Source organism: Tachypleus tridentatus, chromosome 7 (genome assembly GCF_004210375.1).
Source record: "Tachypleus tridentatus isolate NWPU-2018 chromosome 7, ASM421037v1, whole genome shotgun sequence".
In the NCBI taxonomy this organism is placed as follows: Eukaryota; Metazoa; Arthropoda; class Merostomata; order Xiphosura; family Limulidae; genus Tachypleus; species Tachypleus tridentatus.
This window is the reverse complement of record NC_134831.1, coordinates 61,585,269-61,609,255: the sequence shown is the minus strand read 5'-3', so window position 1 is coordinate 61,609,255 and position 23,987 is coordinate 61,585,269. Positions and strand designations below refer to the sequence as shown.

At 35.0% G+C, this 23,987-nt stretch overlaps 1 protein-coding gene across 1 annotated transcript; it reads right to left on the bottom strand.

The window, feature by feature from the left end:
- Positions 1-1,131: 1,131 nt before the first annotated feature.
- LOC143255795 (astacin-like metalloprotease toxin 1) lies at positions 1,132-23,558 on the bottom strand. Its single transcript, XM_076512020.1, has 10 exons — positions 23,420-23,558; positions 19,923-19,964; positions 19,343-19,383; positions 15,270-15,345; positions 13,471-13,588; positions 13,162-13,337; positions 8,566-8,793; positions 6,013-6,147; positions 2,358-2,611; positions 1,132-1,519 (listed from the first exon to the last, which is right to left on the bottom strand). Exons 1-10 carry the CDS (start codon positions 23,475-23,477, stop codon positions 1,433-1,435), a joined length of 1,215 nt encoding a protein of 404 aa, XP_076368135.1. The 5' UTR covers positions 23,478-23,558; the 3' UTR covers positions 1,132-1,432.
- Positions 23,559-23,987: the final 429 nt, after the last annotated feature.

Here is a 23,987-nt window from a genome sequence, read left to right as displayed (position 1 = left end):
TAAGAAAGCAATTTTTAAATGAAAAAATATAAAGTTCGGTTTGTATTTTATAATAATTAAGTGTCTATTCAATAGTTGGCTAGTTAAACAGCCATAAGATTTAACTAACTCTGCTTTGTCTTGTTAAACTTTAAAAATAACTTGAGTTCAATGATAATTTACTTTTATAATGAAGAGTCAAAAGTTCATTTGTTTTAGCGAAAAGTTACACAATAGACTACCTGCGTTCTGTTTATCAGAGGGAAGCGAATCTCTGATTTTATGGTCGCAAGTCCTTAAACTTACTGCTGTCACATTGAGTTGGGAACATGTCTACAGGCACAGCATCATCTGAGCACAGTCAGAATGTAACGAATCAAAATATATTATTTAAGTTTATAAAGTGTGAGAAATAGCTAATAAGTAACAATAAGTTAGTATTGCAGCTGTAGGAATTTTTCATATTTAATTTACGAATATCAAATGCACAACAAGCGATAAATAACGGTTTATTCTGAAACGAAAATTCTTAATGGAGAAAAATTGTCATTAAAATCCATATAATTAGTTCTCTGCTAGTCGTAGTTGAAGTAATTTAAATGTCACTTTTGGTTTTTCTTCCAGTAAATAAAGTTCGATATGTTATTGTTTGTTTGTTTGTGAATTTCGCGCAAAGCTACACGAGGGCTATCTGCGCTAGCCGTCCCTAATTTAGCAGTGTTAGACTAGAGGGAAGGCAGCTAATCATCACCATCCACCGCCAACTCTTGGGCTACTCTCTTACAAACGAATAGTGGTATTGGCCATCACATTATAACGTTTCACGGCTGAAAGGGCGAGCATGTTTGGTGGGACGGGGATTCGAACCCGCGACCCTCGGATTACAAGTCGAACGCCTTAACTACCTGTCCATGCCGGACCTCAATTTGTTTTTGTAGGTCGGCTCAAGAGCACCTTTCTAAGTAATTATGTTTTTGTGTATTTCCAGTTAGTAACCAGCACAATTATCCTCAGAAATGTTCCATCAGTAGATGACACTGATGGTATTTTTAATGAATTATAAAGTTTTTACTGAGATCACTTACTGAAATACATGAATAATTCCACACACAGAAACATGCAATTTTAAATAAACAACATCAATTCAATGTTATACATTCAGTATAAGTTTTATTGTTCTGAATTTTTGTTAAATTTAAGAGAATAATTAATCAATTAGAACCGAGTCGTTTCTATTTTATTTACATATTTAAATAACTTGTATAATTTTCACTTTAAATGTTTATTGTTGTGAAACAGAGAGAAAACAAACTAAACAATTTTATCACAACCTGCTTTTCTGTAAAAAAATCGGTAAGTGAAAGTTTCAGAAGAAGAATTATGAGTTTTAGTTTTCATGAATAAGAAAATTAGAAGGTAACTTTCTAACGAACGTTCCAAGTGTTTGCATCTTCTAACAAGCTCTGCGTTTGAAATTTATGTTATCGATAGCAATTACTCCATCTCCATAGTAAGGATCCAAAGCACCAAAAATGAAGAACTGAAAAATAACACAAGTTACATTAAAAATCAGTTACCACGCAGCATATTTAACTATGAAAATTAGTATCCAACATAAACGTAATTAAGTACGAAATTTTGTTATCAAACGCATAATAAAACTATATATATATATATATATTGATGTTCGAAAATAAACTTCTTTCAATTACAAACTCAAAATCAGAGGCGTCGTTAGGCCACAACACGCAAGGCCTGTGAACTGCGCCCCCAGTTGGTGTCTTGAGAAAATCAGAATAGAGAACCATAATCAATATTATACTAAAACGCAGAACATTCCCGTGTCTATGTTGTTGTTGTTGTTGTTTTGAATTAAGCACAAAGCTACACGATGGGCTGTCTGTGCTCTGTCACCACGGGTATCGAAACGCGGTTTTTAGCGCTGTAAGTCCGCAGACATACCGCTGAGCCATTGGGGGGCCCCGTGTCTATATGTCTGAACTCTAAATCTTCTAAGTGCTTAGCGACACCTCTGCTGAAAATGCATTTTCAATCAAACACGTAAAAAACAGTACGCAGAACTAAGAAGGGGGGTACTTCAGCATGTATTTGGAATATATAATCAAAATGACAATACAGTCAAACCAATCACGCTCACCTTAGACAGATTTTGTTTTACAGACAGCAATATATGCATATATTTAGTTCACACTTTCTATATATGCATATATTTAGTTCACACTTTCTACTATTTTTTTAACATTTTCCTGTACTTTACCAATATACAAGAATAACTGGAACTGAAACATAGAACACGGGTCATGTTTTATCGAAATGATATACAGTTACCTTTAAAAACATACAGTGGTAATACTTACTCTTATTTCTTCACGACCTGCCTTGAGATTGAAGTCACGAGTCACCCATGAATCAGAGGTCTCAGTGTACTTGCCAATGGATTCCGTTGTCGAGTCTTGACGAGAAATTTCAACATTACGTACTGCTGGTCCTGACATGTATATATCCAAAGACATACATATACTCTGTTTACCATATGCCGCAAAATACGGTGTAATTAAACGAGAGTCAGTGTAAGAACCACTTGATGTCACACTAAGTTCCATGAAGTAGCCTGAAACATGAAGAGAAAGTGTATAATAACGTTTGTACAAACATTGTTCAAGATATTTCAGCCAATTACACAGAAAAGATGAAGCAAGACCTTTCGACTTACAACGTGTTTGAATGTTATTACCAGAGCTTTAAAGTTTTACGCTATGGAAACTAACATTGTAATAAATAGGATAAAAATAACTGAAACTATGGATGCTTCTTTCATATTCCTCTCAATTTATTACTATGGATTTTAAACCAGGAATGCATATAAAACATTTCAGGCACGTTTTTCGCCATCTTTTCTTCCCCTATAAGTCACTCCCAAGGCCTTTCGTGTAAACACTCAATCTGTCAGCTGAGGAACAAAAGGTTATCTGAAACACGACCGATATAATCAGTATAACATTAGAATTATGAGTACACTGGATTCCAACGCTTCGCCAGTTTTCTGATAATGTTTATTTCTTGTTAAGCGCAAGTCCCATATACACAACGAACTATCATTTCTATATACAGTGTGGGTATAGAACTCGAATTTTTAACATTAAGCCCTCCACTGAGTCACAGAAGGACAGCTTTCGACGTTCAATTAATAACGTTGAGATTCTTATATGCGTACTGATGGATTATAATGTTGATGTTAAAGTAAGAAATATGTTACAAGAAACTCGAAAAATATATTTAAGTTTGTTTGTTTTTGAATTTCGCGCAAAGCTACACGAGGTCTATCTGCGATAGCCGTCCCTAATTTAGTAGTGTAAGACTAGAGGGAAGGCAGCTATTCATCACCACCCACCGCCAACTCTTGGGCTACTCTTTTACCAACGAATAGTGGGATTGGCCGTCACATTATAATTCTCCCACAGCTAAAAGGACGTGTTTGGTATGACGGGGATTCGAACCCGCGACCCTCAGATTACGAGTCGAACGCCTTAACCCACCTGGCTATGTATATTTAAGTACTTTTAAAATTAATGGTTATGACTGAATTATAAACCAAAGATAGATCATTAATTTTTAAGCTTATAATTTTAAACTGCTAACAAAAGCTGAACGCGATTATTTACTAGTTTGCTGATCAAAATGACCATAGAGTAGAACTTAAGTTAATAAATCAGAAGTTAAAAGGGAAATGTAAATTTTTCAATAGAAAAGTACTGAGATCAAAATAAGGGGTTTGTTAAAACCATTTTAACAAGATCACTTAGTAGTACAAAATAGCTATGCTGTCTAACAACCAAATATATGAATTAAATAACTTTCAATCAGGTAAATACCACATGCAACTACTAGTTATAGAAGAGTGAAGTTATTCATTATCAAATCTTACAAAGGAAATTTCATCTAAAACGCACTGCTGGCCAAAATCTTAAGGCTAATAGATATAAGGACAAAATATGTATTTTGCGTTCTTAGACTCAACCACGTATTTGAGTAGAGCTTTGAAAGATGACAATAAAAAAGGGGGGGGAACTTGTTAGCATTTAATAGGGAAAATGTGAACACTATGAAATTAGCCTAAATACTAGCTGGCCAAAAGTTTAAGACTATATCAAAAAGAAGTCCTAAACAGGGTAGGAAATGCCCAACAAAAGGTCTCAGTAGTGTACGGCCGTCATTGCGAATAACTTCAAACTTTTGCTTTGGCGTGGTCGATATAAGTGTTTGCAGAAGGCTGGCTGGAATGTTATTCCAAGTGGTGAAGATGGCTTCACGAAGATCATGCACTGTTTGGAATTGACGTCCATTTCTATAGACCTTTCTTGCCATCCATCCCCAAACATTTTCAATGGGTTTCAGTTCGGGCGAACACGCCTGGATGGTCCAAAAGAATCACGTTATTCGCCATGAAAAAGTCCTTTGTCCTGCGGGCATTGTTGTCCTGTTGAAAGATCCAGTCATTGCCACACAAGCGAGGGCCTTCAGTCAATAAGAATGATGTCTCCAACATGCCAATGTAGCCAGCTGCTGTTTGACGTCCCTGTATAACCTGAAGCTCCATTGTTCCATGGAAGGAGAAAGCATTCAGGATCATGATCGAATCTCCTCCACCATGTCGTGTAGAAAATGTCTCCGGTGGGATATCCTTATCGTGCCAGTAATGTTAGAAACCATTTGGATCATCCAGGTTAATTTTTTCTCGTCAGAGAACAAAACCTTCTTCCACTTTTCTACGTCCCATGTTTGGTGCTTCTCAGCAGAGTTTACCTGAGTTGTTTCGTGCTGTGGAAGGAGGCGTAGCCTTTGAAGACGTTTATGATTTTCAAAGCCTTTCTCTCGTAGATGCCGTCTTATTGTTCTTCCTTCTTCGTGTCGACCTTCATCGGTCATCGTCATCGTTTGTGAACCCGACAATAACCGAAGAAGGTCAAACCGTTGTTCGCTCCTCTACGTAAAATATTTTCTTAACCCACATGAGCCGTTTTTTACATATATATTTTTCTCTACAAGTGGGTTTTCTCAACATCATTGAGCTAGTTTGTTTGTTTGTTTTTGAAATTCGCGCAAAGCTACACGAGGGCTATTTGCTCTCGCTATTCCTCATTTAGCAATGTAAGACTATAGGGAAGACAGCTAGTCATCACCACCCACCGTTTAATTCTTGGGCTACCCTTTTACCAACGAATAGTGGGATTGGCGTCACATTATAATGCCCCCACAGCTGAATGGGCGAGCATGTTTGATGGTACGGGGATTCGAACCCGCGACCCTCGGATTAGGAGTCGAGTACCTTAACCACCCGGACATGCCGGGCCAATTACAATTGGAATTATTTCGATCCTACATGACGATTATAATAATACACATTTAAAAGTTCAGATATCGTAACCAACGTCTTTAAATGCAACATTTAAATTTGCTTGTTCTCATTTTGTCACTTTGTAGAAGGTGTGTTTGGTATCAAAATTAAACATTTTAATGTGAAGCTCACAGAAATATCCAGCATTGCTAATCATATTTCTCCTCCTGTGGAATACAATGAAATTTGAAAAAGTTTTCGCACGAACACAAAGAAGTGATTTAGGGTACAGAACAAAACAGAAAAATCATTTATATGTTAAAGCTTGATTTAAACCATGTGTATGAAAGTAATAACACTGCTTGTTTCAGTATGTAAGTATTTGGCACAGCATGGCCAGGTGGTTAAGGCACTCGATTCATAATCTAAGCGTCACGGGTTCGAATTCTCGTCACATCAAACATTCTCGCTATTTCAGCCGAGGGGGCGTTCTAATGTTACGGTTAATCCCACTATGTGTTGGTAAAAAAGTAGCCCAAGAGTTGGCGGTGGGTAGTGATGACTACACTGCAAAATTAGAATCAGATAGCCCTCGTGTAGCTTTGCGTGAAGTTCAAAACAAACCAAATCAAATGTAAGTATTTCAATAACAAAAATACAAAATTTGTCCAAGTTACCCGTTCGTCCGCCAAGAGTATCGTATTTTCTCTGAAATTCACCACGCATGCCCTCTTGATTTTTCACTCCGCAATCATTGCTTTCAAAGTCACAGAGGAAGTCTGGGGCTTCTGATGGCGTTGGACGTACCTCACCTAGGCGTCGTGCAAAAAAAAAAATTCTATTAAATTTAAAATCTCTTATTATTTGCAATCTTGTATTTACTTGTACACTATATTATGTCATCAAGAATGATGCCAGCATGGCTAACAAATAGAAAAAGAAAGCATTGGTATTTATAACAGTTTTATATCATTTATTTTAAAATAATATCACTTATATGTAAACAATAATATTTTTACAAATACTTCATGAAATTTTATTCTGAGATATACTTCAGTTTTTATGAAGCTAATACTGTAGAACGTTGTATTTCGTACTCGAGAGTCATTTCATATACGTCTGGCAAATGGCAGAATATTTATCTACAAAATAGTTTACATAATGTGAAAACAAAATTATTCACAATATAGAATCAAAATGAACACAACTAGTAGTATTCACTAAGTTAACTAAACATAAAAAAGCATAACCACAGATCTATATGAATGGAGAACTACTCCAGACTGCTACATCAGCAAAATTCTTAGGACTTACGTTTGACTCAAAACTGACGTGGATAAACCACATAAAGAATATTAGAACAAAAATTTGGCGAAGAACAAACTATGCTAGGAGTCTAACTGGCAAACACAGTGGAGCGACGGCAGACAACATCATAAAAATATATAAAACATACATTAGACCCGTCATTGACTATGCAGCCCTTGCATGGATAAATGTAAGCAAAAAACAACTTCAAACAATACACGATACACTACTCACAATAGCTTATAAAGTACCCAGAACAACATCATCTGAATTCATGCATAAATACGCACACATGGAAACAATAGCTGATAGACTCCTACGTAGTACAATAGATTATTTTCACAAAAACTGGAGAAAAAATGAACTAGTAAGCGAACTGGACAAGTACTGTTTACATGATGAGGATAGACCTAAGCACCTTTCCACAGTGAATGTATATTTCCTAAATATATAAAATACCACCTAAAAACTAGAGTCCACATTAGATTAGGGATTAATTACAAAACACCGAAAGGGTTTTTTTTTATGTAAACGTTTTATAGTTAATACCTAACTGATGAAAGTGCAAATAATCTATGGAACTATAAAAGAAACGATTTATTTGCACCAAGTGTATGTATAGATTGTGCATGGACATTGCCCTGAAAGGGGCCTGAGTAAGTGCGAGTTACTCTGGCCCTCGTGTACCATATACAAATACACTTGACAGTTGTAAAACCAAAATTTGGAGGAAGAGGTTAACGAAAGCTGACCCTCCTGGGTGGATAAACATCTATACCCAAGTACCCATACAGAGAGAGAGAGGGGGATTCTAAACTTACCTGGACAAAACCTGTAAATAACATAAAAACTAAAATTTGGCGAAGAATAAACTATGATAAGAATCTAACTGGTAAAAACTATGGAACAACACCTGAAAACATCAGTAAAATATACAAAACATATATAAGACCAGTAGTAGACTATGCAGCTCCTGTATGGATTGATGTAAGTAAAAAACAACTGCAAACCAAACTACAATCATAATAAAATACATTAATTACGACAACATATACAATACCCAAAACATTTCCTCAAAGTTTATGCATAAATACTCAAATACACAAATAATAACAGATAGACTTCTACATAGTACAATAAAATACTTCGATAAAAATTGGAGAAAGAATGAACTGTTATGTGAACTAGACAGGTATTGCATAAATGATGAAAAGAGTCCTAAACATCTCACCCCAATTAATTTACAGGGTGGCCCGTAAATCCCTACCCATCCATATGTTATTATGTTATATTCAATTACGCATGTATTATAAATCTTTCTTTTATTTTCAGAGAAATATGGCCGATGTAAGCCCATTTACACTTGAAAATGTCTCACAGAACATGGCGTCGCATAAAATTATGCAGCGAGAATGAGGGACAGCACACAGATACACTGGATACATAAGATATATGGATGGGTAGGGACTTAGAGCCATTCTGTATATATTAGATCACAAAGCTAAAATTAAGTAAAAATAATAATAATAATAAAATAAATAAAAAACAAAAAAATAATGATAAAAAATACATATACAAACATACATATATGTATAACAATAATAATAAATAATATAAAAATAATAAATTAGTGCTAAAATGAAACAGGCCACCTATGATCTAGACTTAGTGAATCTGAAAGTATAATATACATGTACATTGCCCTGAGTAATGTTCATCACTCTGGCCCTCATGTATTAACTTTAAATATATTAAGCAGTCCACCCTAACAATGAAAAAGAAAGTGGAAGAAGTTTAATGTACCTGACCCTCCCGAGTATACAAAATTTATATACCCAAACAACTAGAGAGAGAGAGAGGGATTCGAGATCTTAATGTTTGAAGATCTTTATATATATATATACACACACACACACACTTACCAAAACATTCATAAAGGCGATTCACTCTTTTAACGTCACTCTGACTGAAACCAGGTTTTTTCCACACTGCACCAATAACCACACCCGGTTTTTTAGGTTTAATCGTAGGAGAGACATTATCTTTAGAAAACGCAAACTCTCCGTATAACATAACGGATTTGTAGTCAAATCGTTCGTTAAGGTAGTTATTTTCCCATGGGTTCATTTTATCGAAGTTGTACTTCATACCTAGAAGAAAATTGTACTTACTTACTCCTAACAATGTGAATAAATATCGATATATCTATACATACAATATTCCAGAAGTTTTTGAAAGAAATATACATGTACAATGTTGATCATTTATAAACGTATCACTTCATGTGTCAACTGTACACGAACCTAACAGTTCGAACGCATTAGTCGCAAAAAATATTTAAAATAAATATTATTTGCAATCGGAACTATTTCAAACATCTTTATAAAAAAATTGTGTTCATATTTACATTTTAAAAGTAAAAAGTCGAAACTCTTTTAACTATTTTTATAATAATAAAATAAGCAAAACAGACTTTAGTTTTATATAAGTATAGATTAAAGTATTGTCGCTGTTCTAGAAATTATGAAGAAATTAGGTGTATAAATTCGAACTTTGTAAAATGTATTAACTCTCATTTTGTGACACTGAAGAGAGAAAAATTCAATTTTTAAAGCGTAAAAGTTATTCTCACTCATTTGAAATTAAACATAAAGCTACACAATGGGATATCTGTGCTTTGCCCACCACGGGTATCGAAACTGTGCCACCGGGGAACAGTTAAACCCCACCCAAAATTCGAGTGTAGTTATGGGTAGTCTATTATATATGAAAATATTCTCTTCAAAAGTAATTAAAAAAACAACAAAATATGAAATGGTATGATGTCCTTGAAAATTTAGTCAACGTAAGATAAACCATGAATTTAATGTTCAATCTGAGTCTCATAGCATGGAAATTGCAATAAAAGATTAAGAAAGTAATATAAAAAATGATAATAACAGAATATATTTAGTCGATTCAACAAGACAAACAAGAATACAATGTTTTCTTATTGACTCTCTACTGACAAAATAACTCGTCAAAATAAAACAGCTCAACCTGCAGCTGCAATTTAGAAGTTTTGGTATTTAAAAAAAAAAATACCTCGGATTACATGAAACACCCGTACTAAAGTCCGATATTCATGGTTTTACTGCAGTAAGAAAACAGGATATAATTTTGAAAGCAAAGGAAAGAAATGTAATTCTAGAATGTGACGTGATAAGTGTTAAATCACCACAAAAATAACGAAAAGAGAAACAATTTGGACGAACCACATAAAAACGTAAGCATGTTCTACATATAACTCACGATTGGTTCACTCTTCCTCATATTGTAAATAACCATAAATTATCATTTCTTTCTCAGTTTAATTCTAACAAAGAAGATCTACCTATCGATATCGCTCTTGTTATTCAGTTCCTCATTTTTGTCTTCAGATAGAAACACGGTAGATAAAAAGTAATACATTAATGTTTAAGGCACAGTTCTTGCAATTACGATTTAAGCTGCAATTTTACGTGTTGTTAAAATAAGTTAAAATAACGAAAGCTTAATTTTCATTGAATTACAAAGCATGAAAAAATATACTTGAAACAGTGTTCCTTTTAGTTACCAATCTTTAAGCTATATGCATTTTGTAAAATTTACTTCTTAACTATGATGAAGGGTCAAAAATGTTGTGTAAGATCTTATTTTAAATTATTGATCTAAATTAATTACTTTACTTAACGTTTATTTGGCTTAGAAATTCTTAAAGATTTAAAACTGTCAATTACTGTGATATTTCGCATTTAAATATTGGATTTTTTAAATTGTTCATAGAAGGTCTTCCCTAAAAGAAGGTTCACAACTATTAAACGTTTTTTTTTTTTTCCATTTCGTAATGGTACAATAGGTATACAAACAACAGATAAATAATGGTTTTTCTTTACTTTGTTACATCACAATTTAACGCACGTTTGATGCTGGATAAGTTTTGTAAAATGGTTAAATTAATACTTACAAGTAAGCTACAGTTACGACAGAAAGTTTCGTACCCCTGCGTCCCGAGTAGTTTTTTCCTCATAACATAAAAAGTATCACGATTAGGATAATGAAAGTATAGTGTATTATAAATATTATATTAACACACATCTATATACATTTTTTATGTAAATTGAACGAAAAATAAACGGTTTATAAACAAATATTCAAACATAGGAGGGGCAGAAAGTGTTCGTGCGTCTACTTTAATGGTCAGTTGTGTAGCCTTCCAGGTGAATTACTTGGCACAATCTCTCCTTATAGCTCTCCAGGATCGTTTGACAGTACTCGACTGGCATTTTCTTCCATTCTTCTTTACAGAAGGCCTCCAACGCTTGCAAGTTTTTCGGATGACGCCTGGTCTTCAACTCATGCCAAACGTTTTCAATTGGGTTGAGATCGGGTGACTGTAAACACCACTCCAGAACGCTTAAATGGTTCATTTGCAACCAGAATTGCATATATTTCGATGTGTGCTTAGGGTCATTGTCGTGCTGGAAGATCCAACGACGCCCAAGCCGCAAGTTTCGAGCATCATTTTTGATATAAGTGCTTAATATATCCGCGTACTCATCTTTTTTCATGATTCCGTCGACCCCATAGCATGATCGAGCCACCTCCGTGTGTAACTGTAGGGACGGTGTTCTTTGGAAGATTTCGTTCCGCTCTTCTGACCAAAGAGCCCCCGCTAGTACAGCGGTATGTCTCCAGAATTACAACGCTAAAATCAGGGGTTAGATTCCCCTCGGTGGGCTGAGCAGATAGCCCGATGTGGCTTTGCTATAAGAAAAACAAACAAACAAACTGACCAAAGAATATTCTTTCAATAGGTAAAAGGTTTATCTACATGCTTTCTTGCATACCTCAATCGTGCTTCTAAATGAACAGGCTTTAAATATGGAGTTCTACGAGGACGGCATGCTTTGAATTCAGAAGAGCATAACATGTTCGTAACTGTAAAGGTGCTCACTTCAACCAGCGGTATGTCTCCGGATTTACAACGCTAAAATCAGGGGTTCGATTCCCCTCGGTGGGCTGAGCAGATAGCCTTTGTGGCTTTGCTAAAAGAAAAACACACACAAAACACACTCACTTCAACCCTACTTTCCCTTACCAGTTTCTGTATGTCATTACGTGTTAAACGAGGGTTCCTAGTAACTTTTTCGAGAACCTTCCTCTTGGTTCTCTCTGGAATTTTGGTGTGAAGTCCGGAACCAGGAAGGTCAGCAGTTGATCCTGTAAGCTTAAACTTGGCAATTATGCTTTGAACAGTAGATTTCGGCACATTAAGTTGTGTAGCAATACCGGAAAGAAACACACGAGACTTGTATTTTACAATAATTCAAGTTTTTAAATCATTGGACAGTTGCTTTCTTTTCGCCATGATCACCAAGCAGATAATGACGGAGACGGCGCTAAATTGCCGTAAGTAAATTTTTTGCTGGCGAAATTCCAATAATTCTGAACCCAGTGTTTTGTTCTGGAATGGTATAATGTAGTTTATTCGCCAAACTAAACGAAATTTTTACGGGAATATCAGTTTTTTCACACGTTCTGAACTGTACGAACACTTTGTACTCCTCCTATTTTTAGTTATTTGTTTATAAACATTTTATTTGTCGTTTAATTTACATAAAAATTAGATGTGTGCTAGTATAATACTGATAACATATTATACGTCTATTAGCCTAATCGTGATACTCTTTAAGTTATGAGGAAAAAACTACTCGGGACGCAAGGGTACGATCACTTTTTATGTCGTAACTGTAAGTTGGGATTTAACGAACTTTGTTCAGTGGTTCAAGAATTAACGCAACATTAATTTGTCCGTAAATGTCGGACAACCGGTTATCGGGTTTAACATATTTAAAACTGTATCATTTAAGTACTTTTTATTTTAAAAAAAGTGTTTGTCTGTAATCTAGTTTTTATTTAAGTTTCAGAATGTTAAAAATACGTTTAAAGTTACAACTGTTTCCTCTTATTGTTAGCAATATAACTGCTTTACATCTCCTCTGATCTACTGAAATGAGGCCCAGCATGGCTAAGCGTGTTAAGGCGTGCGACTCGTAATCTGAGGGTCGCGGGTTCGCATCCCCGTCGCGCCAAACATGCTCGCCATTTCAGCCGTGGGGGCGTTATAATGTGCGGTCAATCCCATAATTCGTTGGTAAAAGAGTAGCCCAAAAGTTGGCGGTGGATGGTGATGACTAGCTGCCTTCCCTCTAGTCTTACACTGCTAAATTAGGGACAGCTAGCACAGATAGCCCTCGAGTAGCTTTGTGCGAAATACAAAATCAAACAAAATACTGAAATGATAAATTTCTATAACTAAAAGACAAACTCTCGTTTTAAAGAATAACTGATTATTTTTACGATTTTTATGTCGTAATAAAGTTAGGTACTTAACAGTTTGTTTCCAGTATACATGTTATAGTTTCATACTTTCAAAAATTAAAAAAAATGAAAATAAAATATCGAAACAAAAAATGAAACAATTTCACCACTCTTACTATCGAGTATATTCTCCCAGATTATCTCGATGTAATCATCTCTATCAGGCCTGTTTTGTTCATGCCAGAATCCAACAGCATGACCGAGTTCGTGTACAACTAGACCTTTCCATTGGCATCCGTATCCCAACGACAGTGATTGCATTCCACCTTGTCGACCAACCATGGACCAGCAACTACAAATATATAACTTTTATAACGACTGACTTGAAGCAGATTCAGTTATTGCGTTCAACTGGGTCAGCAACAGATTTACGGATCTAGAAGTCTATAATCCGAGGTTCGATTTATTGAATGAATACTACTTACCCATCGTAACGATCAATCCTTACATAATCGTTTACTCCATCAGTTCTTTCTTTGAATCGAATACATGTTTTATCGTGGTATTCTTCCATACCTTCGAGAATTTCTTTCCGGATGTTTTCTAATTTATTAAAACATAAAACAGAAATACATTTAGGGGGTTTTAAAAGTCATGTAATTCAATGATGCATGTAGAAAGATATCACCAAAATTTAAAGTCTTATAACAATAATTATTTAAAATGATGTGAAAAATATGACAACTTTTTCATTTTATTTAGAATTATAGTCGAGATAAATGTTCTTTTGTTAACAATCTCCTAGTTACAAAACATTCTTTCTCATTATAATTAAGGCAGCTTTTCATGATATATTGTATGGACATATGATTAAGCTTGTGGGCTGATAACTGGGAAAAATTTAAGTTTCGATACTCTTACAGCACAAATAGCTTGTCGTCCTATTGAATAACTATGCGTTCAAAAACAAAGATAAAGTAAAATGAATGAACCGAGAGTTTTTAAAATCACTGTCACATTTCATGGTAATTTCTTTAACGAACTTATATTTATACGTTGTAATCCTATTCATATTGTCCCCCGAGGGATCAGCATTAAATTTACGAAAATACAATGCTACCAGCCGGGGTTCAATTCTCCGCGGTAAACAAAGTGCAATTAGCCCATTGTTTAGATCTGCACTAAGAAAACAACAACAATCTGTTCAGATCAATGATTCAGGGGTATACAAAATAGCATAGTTTAGTCCTCTGGTTTCACTATAAAATATCTTTAAAATGCAAGACGACATGAAAGCACAAAAGAAGAAACAAGGCCTCATAATGGTCCCTGTGATTTAGGCTTCTGAAAATATAAATGGCTTCCTTTGATTTGTAAATTGTGTCTTTGACCAATTTGAAAAATCCGAAAAGGATACTAGTGTGGGTGTGTAAAATGGATGATGCGCTACTTTTAACATATAATTAGGTTTGAGAGTATGAGATTGTGATGAGTAATAAAAACTAATCGAGTATTCGCGCGTCCAATGCTTGGTATTGTTAGAGTACAAAATTATAGCTGATAAAACTGAAACAAATAAGTATAATGAAAGAACTCAAAGTTTTAAAAATACAAATAGAGTTATTTATATATTTAATCCCGACAGCTATATAATGTTTTAATTATACAAGGAGTATTGAAACAAGAAAGTCAAAACTAGGAAAAATTGAGTTGCTTAAAAAAATTCATTACTATTTTGGATCAGACTAACATAATTACATTGATTTGACAAAGTACGAATATACATTTTTTTTTAATTTGAAGTAATTCGGTATTTGTAGTTTCGACTTTATTTTTTCAGTACTTTTTGTGGCAATATTTTTTATTTTACTATAAATAGTTACGTTACGTTTGTACAACGTTTAATTATTTTTATGATATTTGTGAAATAAATTTATATTTCAATACTTCATCCTGGGGTTGAATTAAGCAGGCTCAACATGGCCACGTGGGTTAAGACGTTCAACACGTAATCTGAGGGTCGTGGGTTCGAATCTTCGTATTATCAAACATTCTCGCCCTTTCAGCCGTGGAGGCATTATAATGTAACGATCAATCTCATTATTTGTTGGTGAAAGGAAAGCCCAAGAATAGCTGCCTTCTCTTTAGTCTCATACTACTAAATTAGGGATGGCTAGCGCAGATAGCCCTCAGGTAGCTTTATGCGAAATTAAAAAAAATTGAATTATGCAAAGTGTTTGTATTGCCCAACACTACACAGTGTATTAATATTGATAATACTTACCAGCAGTTGGCGCTATTTCGTAATACACAATTCCTCCAGGCCACAAAAGTGTGTTGTCAACTATGCCATTTCTATCCTTTAAAAAGTCAACATAAATATTTATCTATTTATTAATTTTCAAATTTAATGTTTCTGCACAATATACTTTATTTTTTTTAATTCTTAGCATTGGTATAAAAAACAAAACATGTGCTAAACCTATTTATCAACATCCACATAAGATGTCAATTCAAAAGTCCCTTAAAAGAAAATATGCACACATTAGTGCTTGAAAGCATTGTGTTAGAAATCTTTTGACATATTTAGAGAGTAAAATGCATCTCTATAATATTTTTCATATCTAAAATCTACTTCCATAACTTAATGATACTTTTTCTTGTTGAAAAAGAATCTTCATGCGGTATTCTAATATTTGTGATGAATATTTACATTTTAATAGAATCAATGTGTATTATCATTATTTTATTAGAGCGGATCCTAAGATACCGGACAATCATTAAATATAAACACTAATAATATCAGATAATAATATTGTAATAAATTTATATAAATGTATTTTCCTACGCACGTGCAACATCTGGAAAGAGCTTCTAGGGAATTTCATGAGATTTTATTTTATATAGTTTTACTTTATCATTATTTGATGTTGTTACTGAAGCTCGCATTAAATTTAACAGTAACAACTTATTTTTTAAAGGATCAAATTTCCTTTTTTTTCGATTGTATTACAAAGAAGCACAAATATTTGTTTGTATAGAGCACACTTTTTAAAGTCCTCTTAATAACTATACTTTATAATTGTGATGAAAAATGTATTTTCACGTTCAAATTTCGCTTATTTCTCCAAACTTCTTATTAGTGTTGCAAGTGATATTTTTCATATTTTTCAAACCTGTAGACTGTTTAATAAGATGCTTTCTGAATTTCTTGTTGGCATGGCCAAGCGTGTTAAGTCGTTCGACTCGTAATCCGAGGGTCACCGGTTCGAATTCCACTCATACCAAACATGTACGCCCTTTCAGTCGTGGGGTCGTTATAATATGATACTCCATCCTACTATTCGTTGGTAAAAGAATAGCCCAAGAGTTCGCAGTGGGTGGTGATGAGTAGCTGCCTTCCTTCTAGTCTTACACTGCTAACTTAGGCACGGTTAGGGCAGGCAACCCTCAAGTAGTTTTGCGCGAAATTCAAAAAAACAAACAAAAATATTTTGTTGAAATGTTATCGTAAAACTGAAGATGCTCGCATTGGTTTCATTAAACTTATCAACAGACGAAATATTTCTGGTGCTTTAAAGATGAATTTTCAACAAATTTAATAATTGCCTTAGAAACTGTACTTTGGTTAGTTTAAAATTCCTGTGGGGTTGCCATATTTTTAAACACTTTAGTTTTTGAATAAAAAATGAAACAAAATATGCGGATACTCGAACTCAAGTTCTTCTCTTGGCCTGGCATGGCCAAGCGCGTAAGGCGTGCGACTCGTAATCCGAGGGTCGCGGGTTCGCGCCCGCGTCGCGCTAAACATGCTCGCCCTCCCAGCCGTGGGGGCGTTATAATGTGACGGTTAATCCCACTATTCGTTAAGTAAAGAGTAGCCCAAGAGTTGGCGGTGGGTGGTGATGACTAGCTGCCTTCCCTCTAGTCTTACACTGCTAAATTAGGGACGGCTAGCATAGATAGCCCTCGAGTAGCTTTGTGCGAAATTCCAAAAACAGACAAACAAACAGTCAAGTTCTTCTCAGTCGATCGGCTGTTTCCACGACGTTTTACAACTATGACGTAATAGTTGCAAAAAACGCTTTGTTGCGCGCCGACCATTGTGTTCCTTTCAGTGCTAGTGTTTTATGTAAATCTATCAGTGCTTTTTTTAGGATTGCATACTTTGTGAGACTATTTTTTGTCTTGATATTGCTACTTTATGTTTGTTTTATGATAACATGGTTTACTGCGTTGCTTATGGTTGTAAAAACAGTTCAGCATCGGGCAAAAGCTTCTTTTCGTTTAGATGCAAGGAGAAGGAACCAGCAAGGTGGCGATAGCGGGTGCGGATGGTCAATAGGAAGAACTGGACTCCTTCACATCATGCAAAGCTTTGCCAAAATCACTTTGAACGCTCATGTTTTGTGTCGAATCCCACAGTTTTGGATTCCGTGGGTTTCAAGCCAGGCAGGTTGAGACTGACAAAACCATCGGCATTAGACAGGATCGTCCCCACCATCTTTCCTCGTGTAGAACTGAGAACTAATTTCAGCCTGCAGCGTACAGGTTCCACCCCTCTGAAGCCATCCCTTGCCATCACGAAAAGAACAAACTTAAAGGTATGTGGGCCCGGCATGGCCAAGCGTGTTAAGGCGTGCGACTCGTAATCTGAGGGTCGCGAGTTCGCATCCCCGTCGCGCCAAACATGCTTGCCCTTTCAGTCGTGGGGGCGTTATAATGTGACGGTCAATCTCATAATTCGTTGGTAAAAGAGTAGCCCAACAGTTGGCGGTGGGTGGTGATGACTAGCTGCCTTCCCTCTAGTCTTACACTACTAAATTAGGGACGGCTAGCACAGATAGCCCTCGAGTAGCTTTGTGCGAAATTCAAAAACAAACATAAAGGTATGTGTGCAGTATAAAGCGAGAAACAATAGCTAGTATAATATAATAATTTAAAACAGTACAAGTTTTTGAAGAATGAAACTAGACACACACATTTTACATTCATGAGCGTGTATTGCATTTGTGCCACCTGAAAGTCAATGAAACCTTGATTTCCTAGTCTAGACAGTGGACAAATCTATCCCAAATAGAGTATATTCCAAGTTTAAAAGCTGGTAGATCATTCTGTAGATGTTTTTGTATCATTTTTAAATATGGAAAAGTTTGACGAATTTCATTTTTCAAATTTAACATTTCAAGATAAATTAACTATTCATTATGCTACATCTAGTTTGATTTTATAGACATATTTATGACGTATAATTGAAATTCATTTTGTTACAAGTCATAAATACCCGGTACAATGATTGTGGAAGGGCCGAGTATTAGTTACCATAGTCGGCAAAGTAAGGCGTGCGACTCGTAATTCGAGGGTCGCGGGTTCGCGCCCGCATCGCGCTAAACATGCTCGCCCTCCCAGCCGTGGGGGTGTATAATGTGACGGTCAATCCCACTATTCGTTGGTAAAAGAGTAGCCCAAGAGTTGGCGGTGGGTGGTGATGACTAGCTGCCTTCCCTCTAGTCTTACACTGCTAAATTAGGGACGGCTAGCACAGATAGCCCTCGAGTAGCTTTGTGCGAAATTCCCAAACAAACCAAAACCAAACCAAGTCGGCAAAGTATAAACAAATAAAACCCAGTCTGCGATACCAATAATTTATAAACACCAGACAGGTTTCGAGATGCTTAAAATTGCATGTGAAATAATACAGACCATATTTGTTGTCGTGACTTAGGCTTACCCTTCTTCCAGTGGAGGTATGACTGACTCGCAACAGGCCTGGGCGCTATCAGTATTACTCACAGTTCCACTACTCTCGCTCATGGAACTGTCCTCATCACTAAAACTTGTCAGATCTGTGTCAAAAGTAACTTTTCTAGGTTCGTTCAGGGTAGGTTCGAATTGATATGGCGCTACTCAACACTGTTCAGAACACAAAGTCAAAACAGACTCCGTCTCTGTTTCTCCGTGTGCACTGGCCATGTTTATTTAGATTCAACGCGCTGGCGTTGGCGGTTTGTTTGGCAGCTATTACGTCACAGTACTTTTCCTAGCAGCAAATGTAAAAACTAAAACGTTCGGATTGCCGCTCGGAAAGGCCTCTTTCTGCACCAAGTTCTATGTTTCATTTATTAGCACATATTTTTATAAAAAAATGTGAACCTGCAAAATTAATCAGTATTAGTAGTTCTTTTGACTGTAAAGTTTTCTTTTTTTCTGTAAAATTCACCTTTAAATAAAACGAATTTTAATATTTAATTTGTAAACAATTGACTCTTGGATTTTTGGGTATTTGAGAAATGTTGTTAAGCTTTCATACTTTATCAAAATGTAAACGGAATCAACAATTTGGAAAACAAGACTTACTGCATGTGGACTAATTCCTGCTATGTCACCTTCGAAGAGATCTGCAAAATAAAAAGTTTGCTGAAATGTTTTATGTTTCTATGTCTTGTTCGGCTTGGAAATATACGGTGAACAACTATATCTAATAAATAATAATGATAAAGGCTGCCACATTAAAACTTTTATCCATAATATTTTAACTTATTTTTGGTCCGTTAATCATGTGAACTAAACTCTTAAGAAAATATGAGTGGGCTTGCTAACAGCCGTAATACAAAACGTAAAAAACAAAATGTTTCAAAAATGGTTTAACTTGAACAAAAACACTGTTATCAATAATCCAAGTTTTCGATGAGAATTTTTTAATTTAACATCTAATTTCTTTTTGAAACGATATAGTATCTATAGCCATTAACACAATATCTGATGAACAAAATTTGTTTACTTAACTAATCTTGAAGTAATGGAGGATATTAGTTTCCATTTAACCATAAATTATCTTTATTTAAAAAGATATATTGTACTTGATATTTTCATTTCAGATAAAACTTGCTTGAAAGTAAAAACATTTTGCTATTTGAAATATTTACAAAACACCTACTAGAGTGGTACAGTGGAAGATCTCCAAGGTTTTCAAGAGGTCCTACGAAACGAAAAGAACACATATGCATGTACTCATATTTTCAAAATGTCAAATATATTTGCTTGTACATAGTATTCATATTATTATTATAATAAATTACAGTAGTCATTTTCCTACATAAAAATATATTTAGTATAATATGGGCTACCTTAAGTAGCCCTTGCCTTGTTTAGTATTTAAGGAGCTAGAAGTTCTCTTTTATGTAATATTAATATGACAAGGAAATATTAAAAAGTCAATCCTACAGATGATACTTATATTAGGATAAATAGAAGGTGTAATATTTGTTCTCTATATTAAATTCATATTAATATAGCAAACAGTTGTGATACTTTTTCTGTGTATTAAATTAGGCTTAGTATAACAAACAGCCGCAATAGTCATTCTGTATATTCAATTAGGCTTGGTATAACTAAGAGCTGTAACAGTCGTTTCTTATATTAAATATGTCTTGCTATAACAAGTATCTATAGTTACATTAGTGTGACAAAACGCTATCAAATATCACTTACGCTATGCCATATTCGTAATACTGATTTCAATTTAACAATGAAATGTAATATATATGTAAAAACGGCTGGTTTGGGTTGAGAACATTTTTATGTAGAGGAGCGAACAACGTTTCGATCTCCTTCTGTCATCGTCAGGTTTTTGTGAACCAGCCGTTTTTACATATATTTTTCTATACAAGTGGGTTTTCGTCATCACTGAATGAAATGAAATGTTTTTTTCCAAAACATTCGACCTTTTTATGATATATGCCAAAGTATGCATTTGAAATACCTAAACTGAAATTAATATCAATAAGGTGCCATTACATTGAGTTAGCCAATCGTATACTGAAGTTGAATACGCTATTAAAATAAAAATTTGAAGTCTCATCGCGACGTTACAGTCCATGTTGCCCGCCTGCTCAACTTGTATTTGATGTCCGTGCACCTTGGCATTTTCTTTGCAGCGTAAAAGGTTCCGTTGTAAGGTCAAAGAATAAGCCTTCTCCCTGCGTGCTTTCCATAAGTTATCTGGTTTATGAGAAAAGCTGATTTCGTAGCGCCTTCTTCAATAAGTCCGATCGTACAGAAATCTATAGGCACTGCGTACGACGAATTGACTGGTATTACTTTGCAAAGAATAGCATTAATACTGTTTTCATTCTCCAGCTGATTGAGGTATGCTACGGTTGAACAACTCTGTCGTGGAAGCAACATGTGTACATGTCAGTTGTTTCATTTATACAAATTCTCCAATGTTACAATACACTTCACTATATTTACCTTAAGTGACGTATGATTTGTTGCAAGTCACTTTCTAAATGATCGTTGTTCCCCAAGTTTATTCATATTCTTTTGTTTTCCATTAAGAATAAGAGACAACACCGTCTTTATTACAATGGAGCCCCTCACTAACGACTTCAAAAATGCCTCGACAAAAAGGTCGTTGATGAGGGGGAGTCGTTAGTGAGGGGTGGATACCCAATTCGTTACCAAAATTTAAATTATGTACGTTTTTATAATAGGCAATCGGTCTCTGTTTATTTTAAGGGTATGGAGTATTTAAAAACGAAATAAAAAATGCGGTAATATGTAATGCAAAATATATTTTCACTAGTTTTTTCTACTTTACCTTGATTTTATGAGGCTATTAAATGTTTAAACACAAGTCTATTCACCATTCTGTACACAAAAAATGTTCAAATGCAGGTTTAAAATACGATCCTAAAATACATTTCTTAAAAAAATCACTGCAAAATGTTACACGCAAAAGTGTTCAAATACTGACTGGATATACGATCGTAAACTAAAGAAATCACTAATGTTCATGCAGACTTAAAATACGATCATAAAAGACATTTTCTTAAATCACTAATGCTCATGCAGACTTAAAATGCGATGATAAAATACATTTTTATAAAGAAATCACTGTAAAAGAAATGCTACACACGCACAAAAATGATCAAATACAGACTTAAAATACGATAAGAAACTACATTTCCTTAAAGAAATCACTAATTTTTGTTTGTTTTTACTTCGAAAATTGTACAGTTTCAATGTCTTTGCTCACTGCTACCATGCAATCTACAATGTCCATTTTGCTGTGTTTGAGACCAAACTGTAAAAGTTTTTCTGTATATGACATTGCAGTGGCACAGTCAATTGGCTCGAAAGACTCTACGAATCTATCTAACCAACCATTGCTAGCAGAGAAGCCTTCATTGCCAAGCTGAGACGCCAATATTAATGCTTTTTCTTGAATTAGTTTCCCGGTAATTGGTAGATTCCTGGATCTTGTATTCACAAACCACTGCCACACCTTTTCATCCAACTCGTCGTATAGGCATCTTCTCTTGTTCTGCTTTTTTTCTGGATTTTCGCCTGTTTCCCACTTTTTCAAAATTTTTTTCTTTCTCTTTAATGATTGTCTGAATTTGAGTTTTACCAACTCCAAGATCCGTGGCGATTTTTATTGCAGTTTCCCCTTTGTCGTGTCGTTTAATGACGGAAACTCTCTCTTCTAAGTTAAGCAACTTTCTCTTCGACGTTCTGGTGAAAAATGAGTCTGTGTTATGAGGAATCTTCATATTATGCACACTAATCCTGTCTGTTAAATAATCCGATTTAGTGTTCCTAATTCATTATGTACTATAGAATAAGCGCACTGAGCGCATTGAGAATAAGATTAATTTACCAATGAAAATTAATCTTCTTTTAGATTCGACGCACTGGAAATAGATTTATTGTTGAAGTAGATTACGTAATACTGTTTAACTACGGAATAATTAAACTCATTTGTAATATGCCATAAATGAGAAGGCAGACCGCTATGTAACTTCACAGAATATGCCACATAATAATGTCACTTAGTCGTTAGTGAGAGGTAAAATAATTAAAATTGTTCAATTTGGTAGGTCGTTAGTCTCGTTTGAGGGGAAGTCGTCCACAAGGAGTTAATTTAATGCAAACAGGGTACCGTCAAAAATTTTCCGGTCGTATGACAGGGGAAGTCGTTAGTAAGGGGGGTCGTTAGTGAGGGGCTCCACTGTATCTGAGTGTGTGAATCTTTAACGTCGGAAGAGACTGGTACATACGCTTCCCAAGATTGATAAATTTGCCATGCCATCACACAACCTAGTAACGCCAAACAATGTCAAAATGGTGCTCACCAAGAATTTATTACGACTTTGGTTGCCATGTGACTTGTGAGTTTATCTATTCGAAAATCATTTTATTTATACGTTATTAAATATCGGTATAATCTACAAAAGTGGAAATAATAACCGCACACTCAAGCATAAATTAGATATCACTGTGTTAAAAGGTATTTATGTTCTAATGAAATAATGGTATCGTATTTTTCTTCTGTTGGTGAATGTGACAACAATAGAGAATATTCGTGTAGTTCACCAGTAAAATGAAGTTAGAAACAATAAGTCAACAAATGTCAAAGAAAATACTTACTATCCACGGGTGTTCCCAATGCAAAAGCATTCACAGACAATACTAGCAGGATTATCATCTTGTAGTTTCTACAAAAGTTAGTTATTTCTGTTGCTTATATATCGTAAAACGCTAATACCTAGTTAAGAACATGAGAACAAAACAGACGGAACCTGGGAATAAAACATATGGAAACGTCCTGTTTGTGATTATCACAAAGCATTTATCCATTAGTATCTGGATAAATAGCTTGGTGCAGCTGGGGATAAAACCTTGAAGAAACGTGTTTGTTCTCACTGTATCCAATTTGATATTTGATTGATTGATTGACAGTCACAATTATCATTCGGCTTCTATATTAATTGTAGAATAACAAGCAGTAACAGAAGTTATTCCCTATATTAAAATCTTCTTAGCGTGACGAGGACCTACGTTTGTCGTTATCGATATTAAATTCATCTTAAGATGAAAACAGCTAAATAGTGGTCCTTCTCATATTAAATACGGCCCGGCATGGCCAGGTGAGTTAAAACGTTCGACTCATATTCCGAGTTTCGCGGTTTCGAATCCCTGTCGCACCAAACATTCT

Bases quoted from the DNA above. Each gene is read 5' to 3' on its own strand.
- LOC143255795 (XM_076512020.1), bottom strand. From the start codon at position 23,477: ATGATAATCCTGCTAGTATTGTCTGTGAATGCTTTTGCATTGGGAACA. The intron at 15,346-19,342 runs GTAAGTCTTGTT...GACTTTTTAAAG, and splicing joins CAGGAATTAGTCCACATGCA to GATAGAAATGGCATAGTTGA. The intron at 8,794-13,161 runs GTAAGAGTGGTG...ATTTTCTTCTAG, and splicing joins CTGGGAGAATATACTCGATA to GTATGAAGTACAACTTCGAT.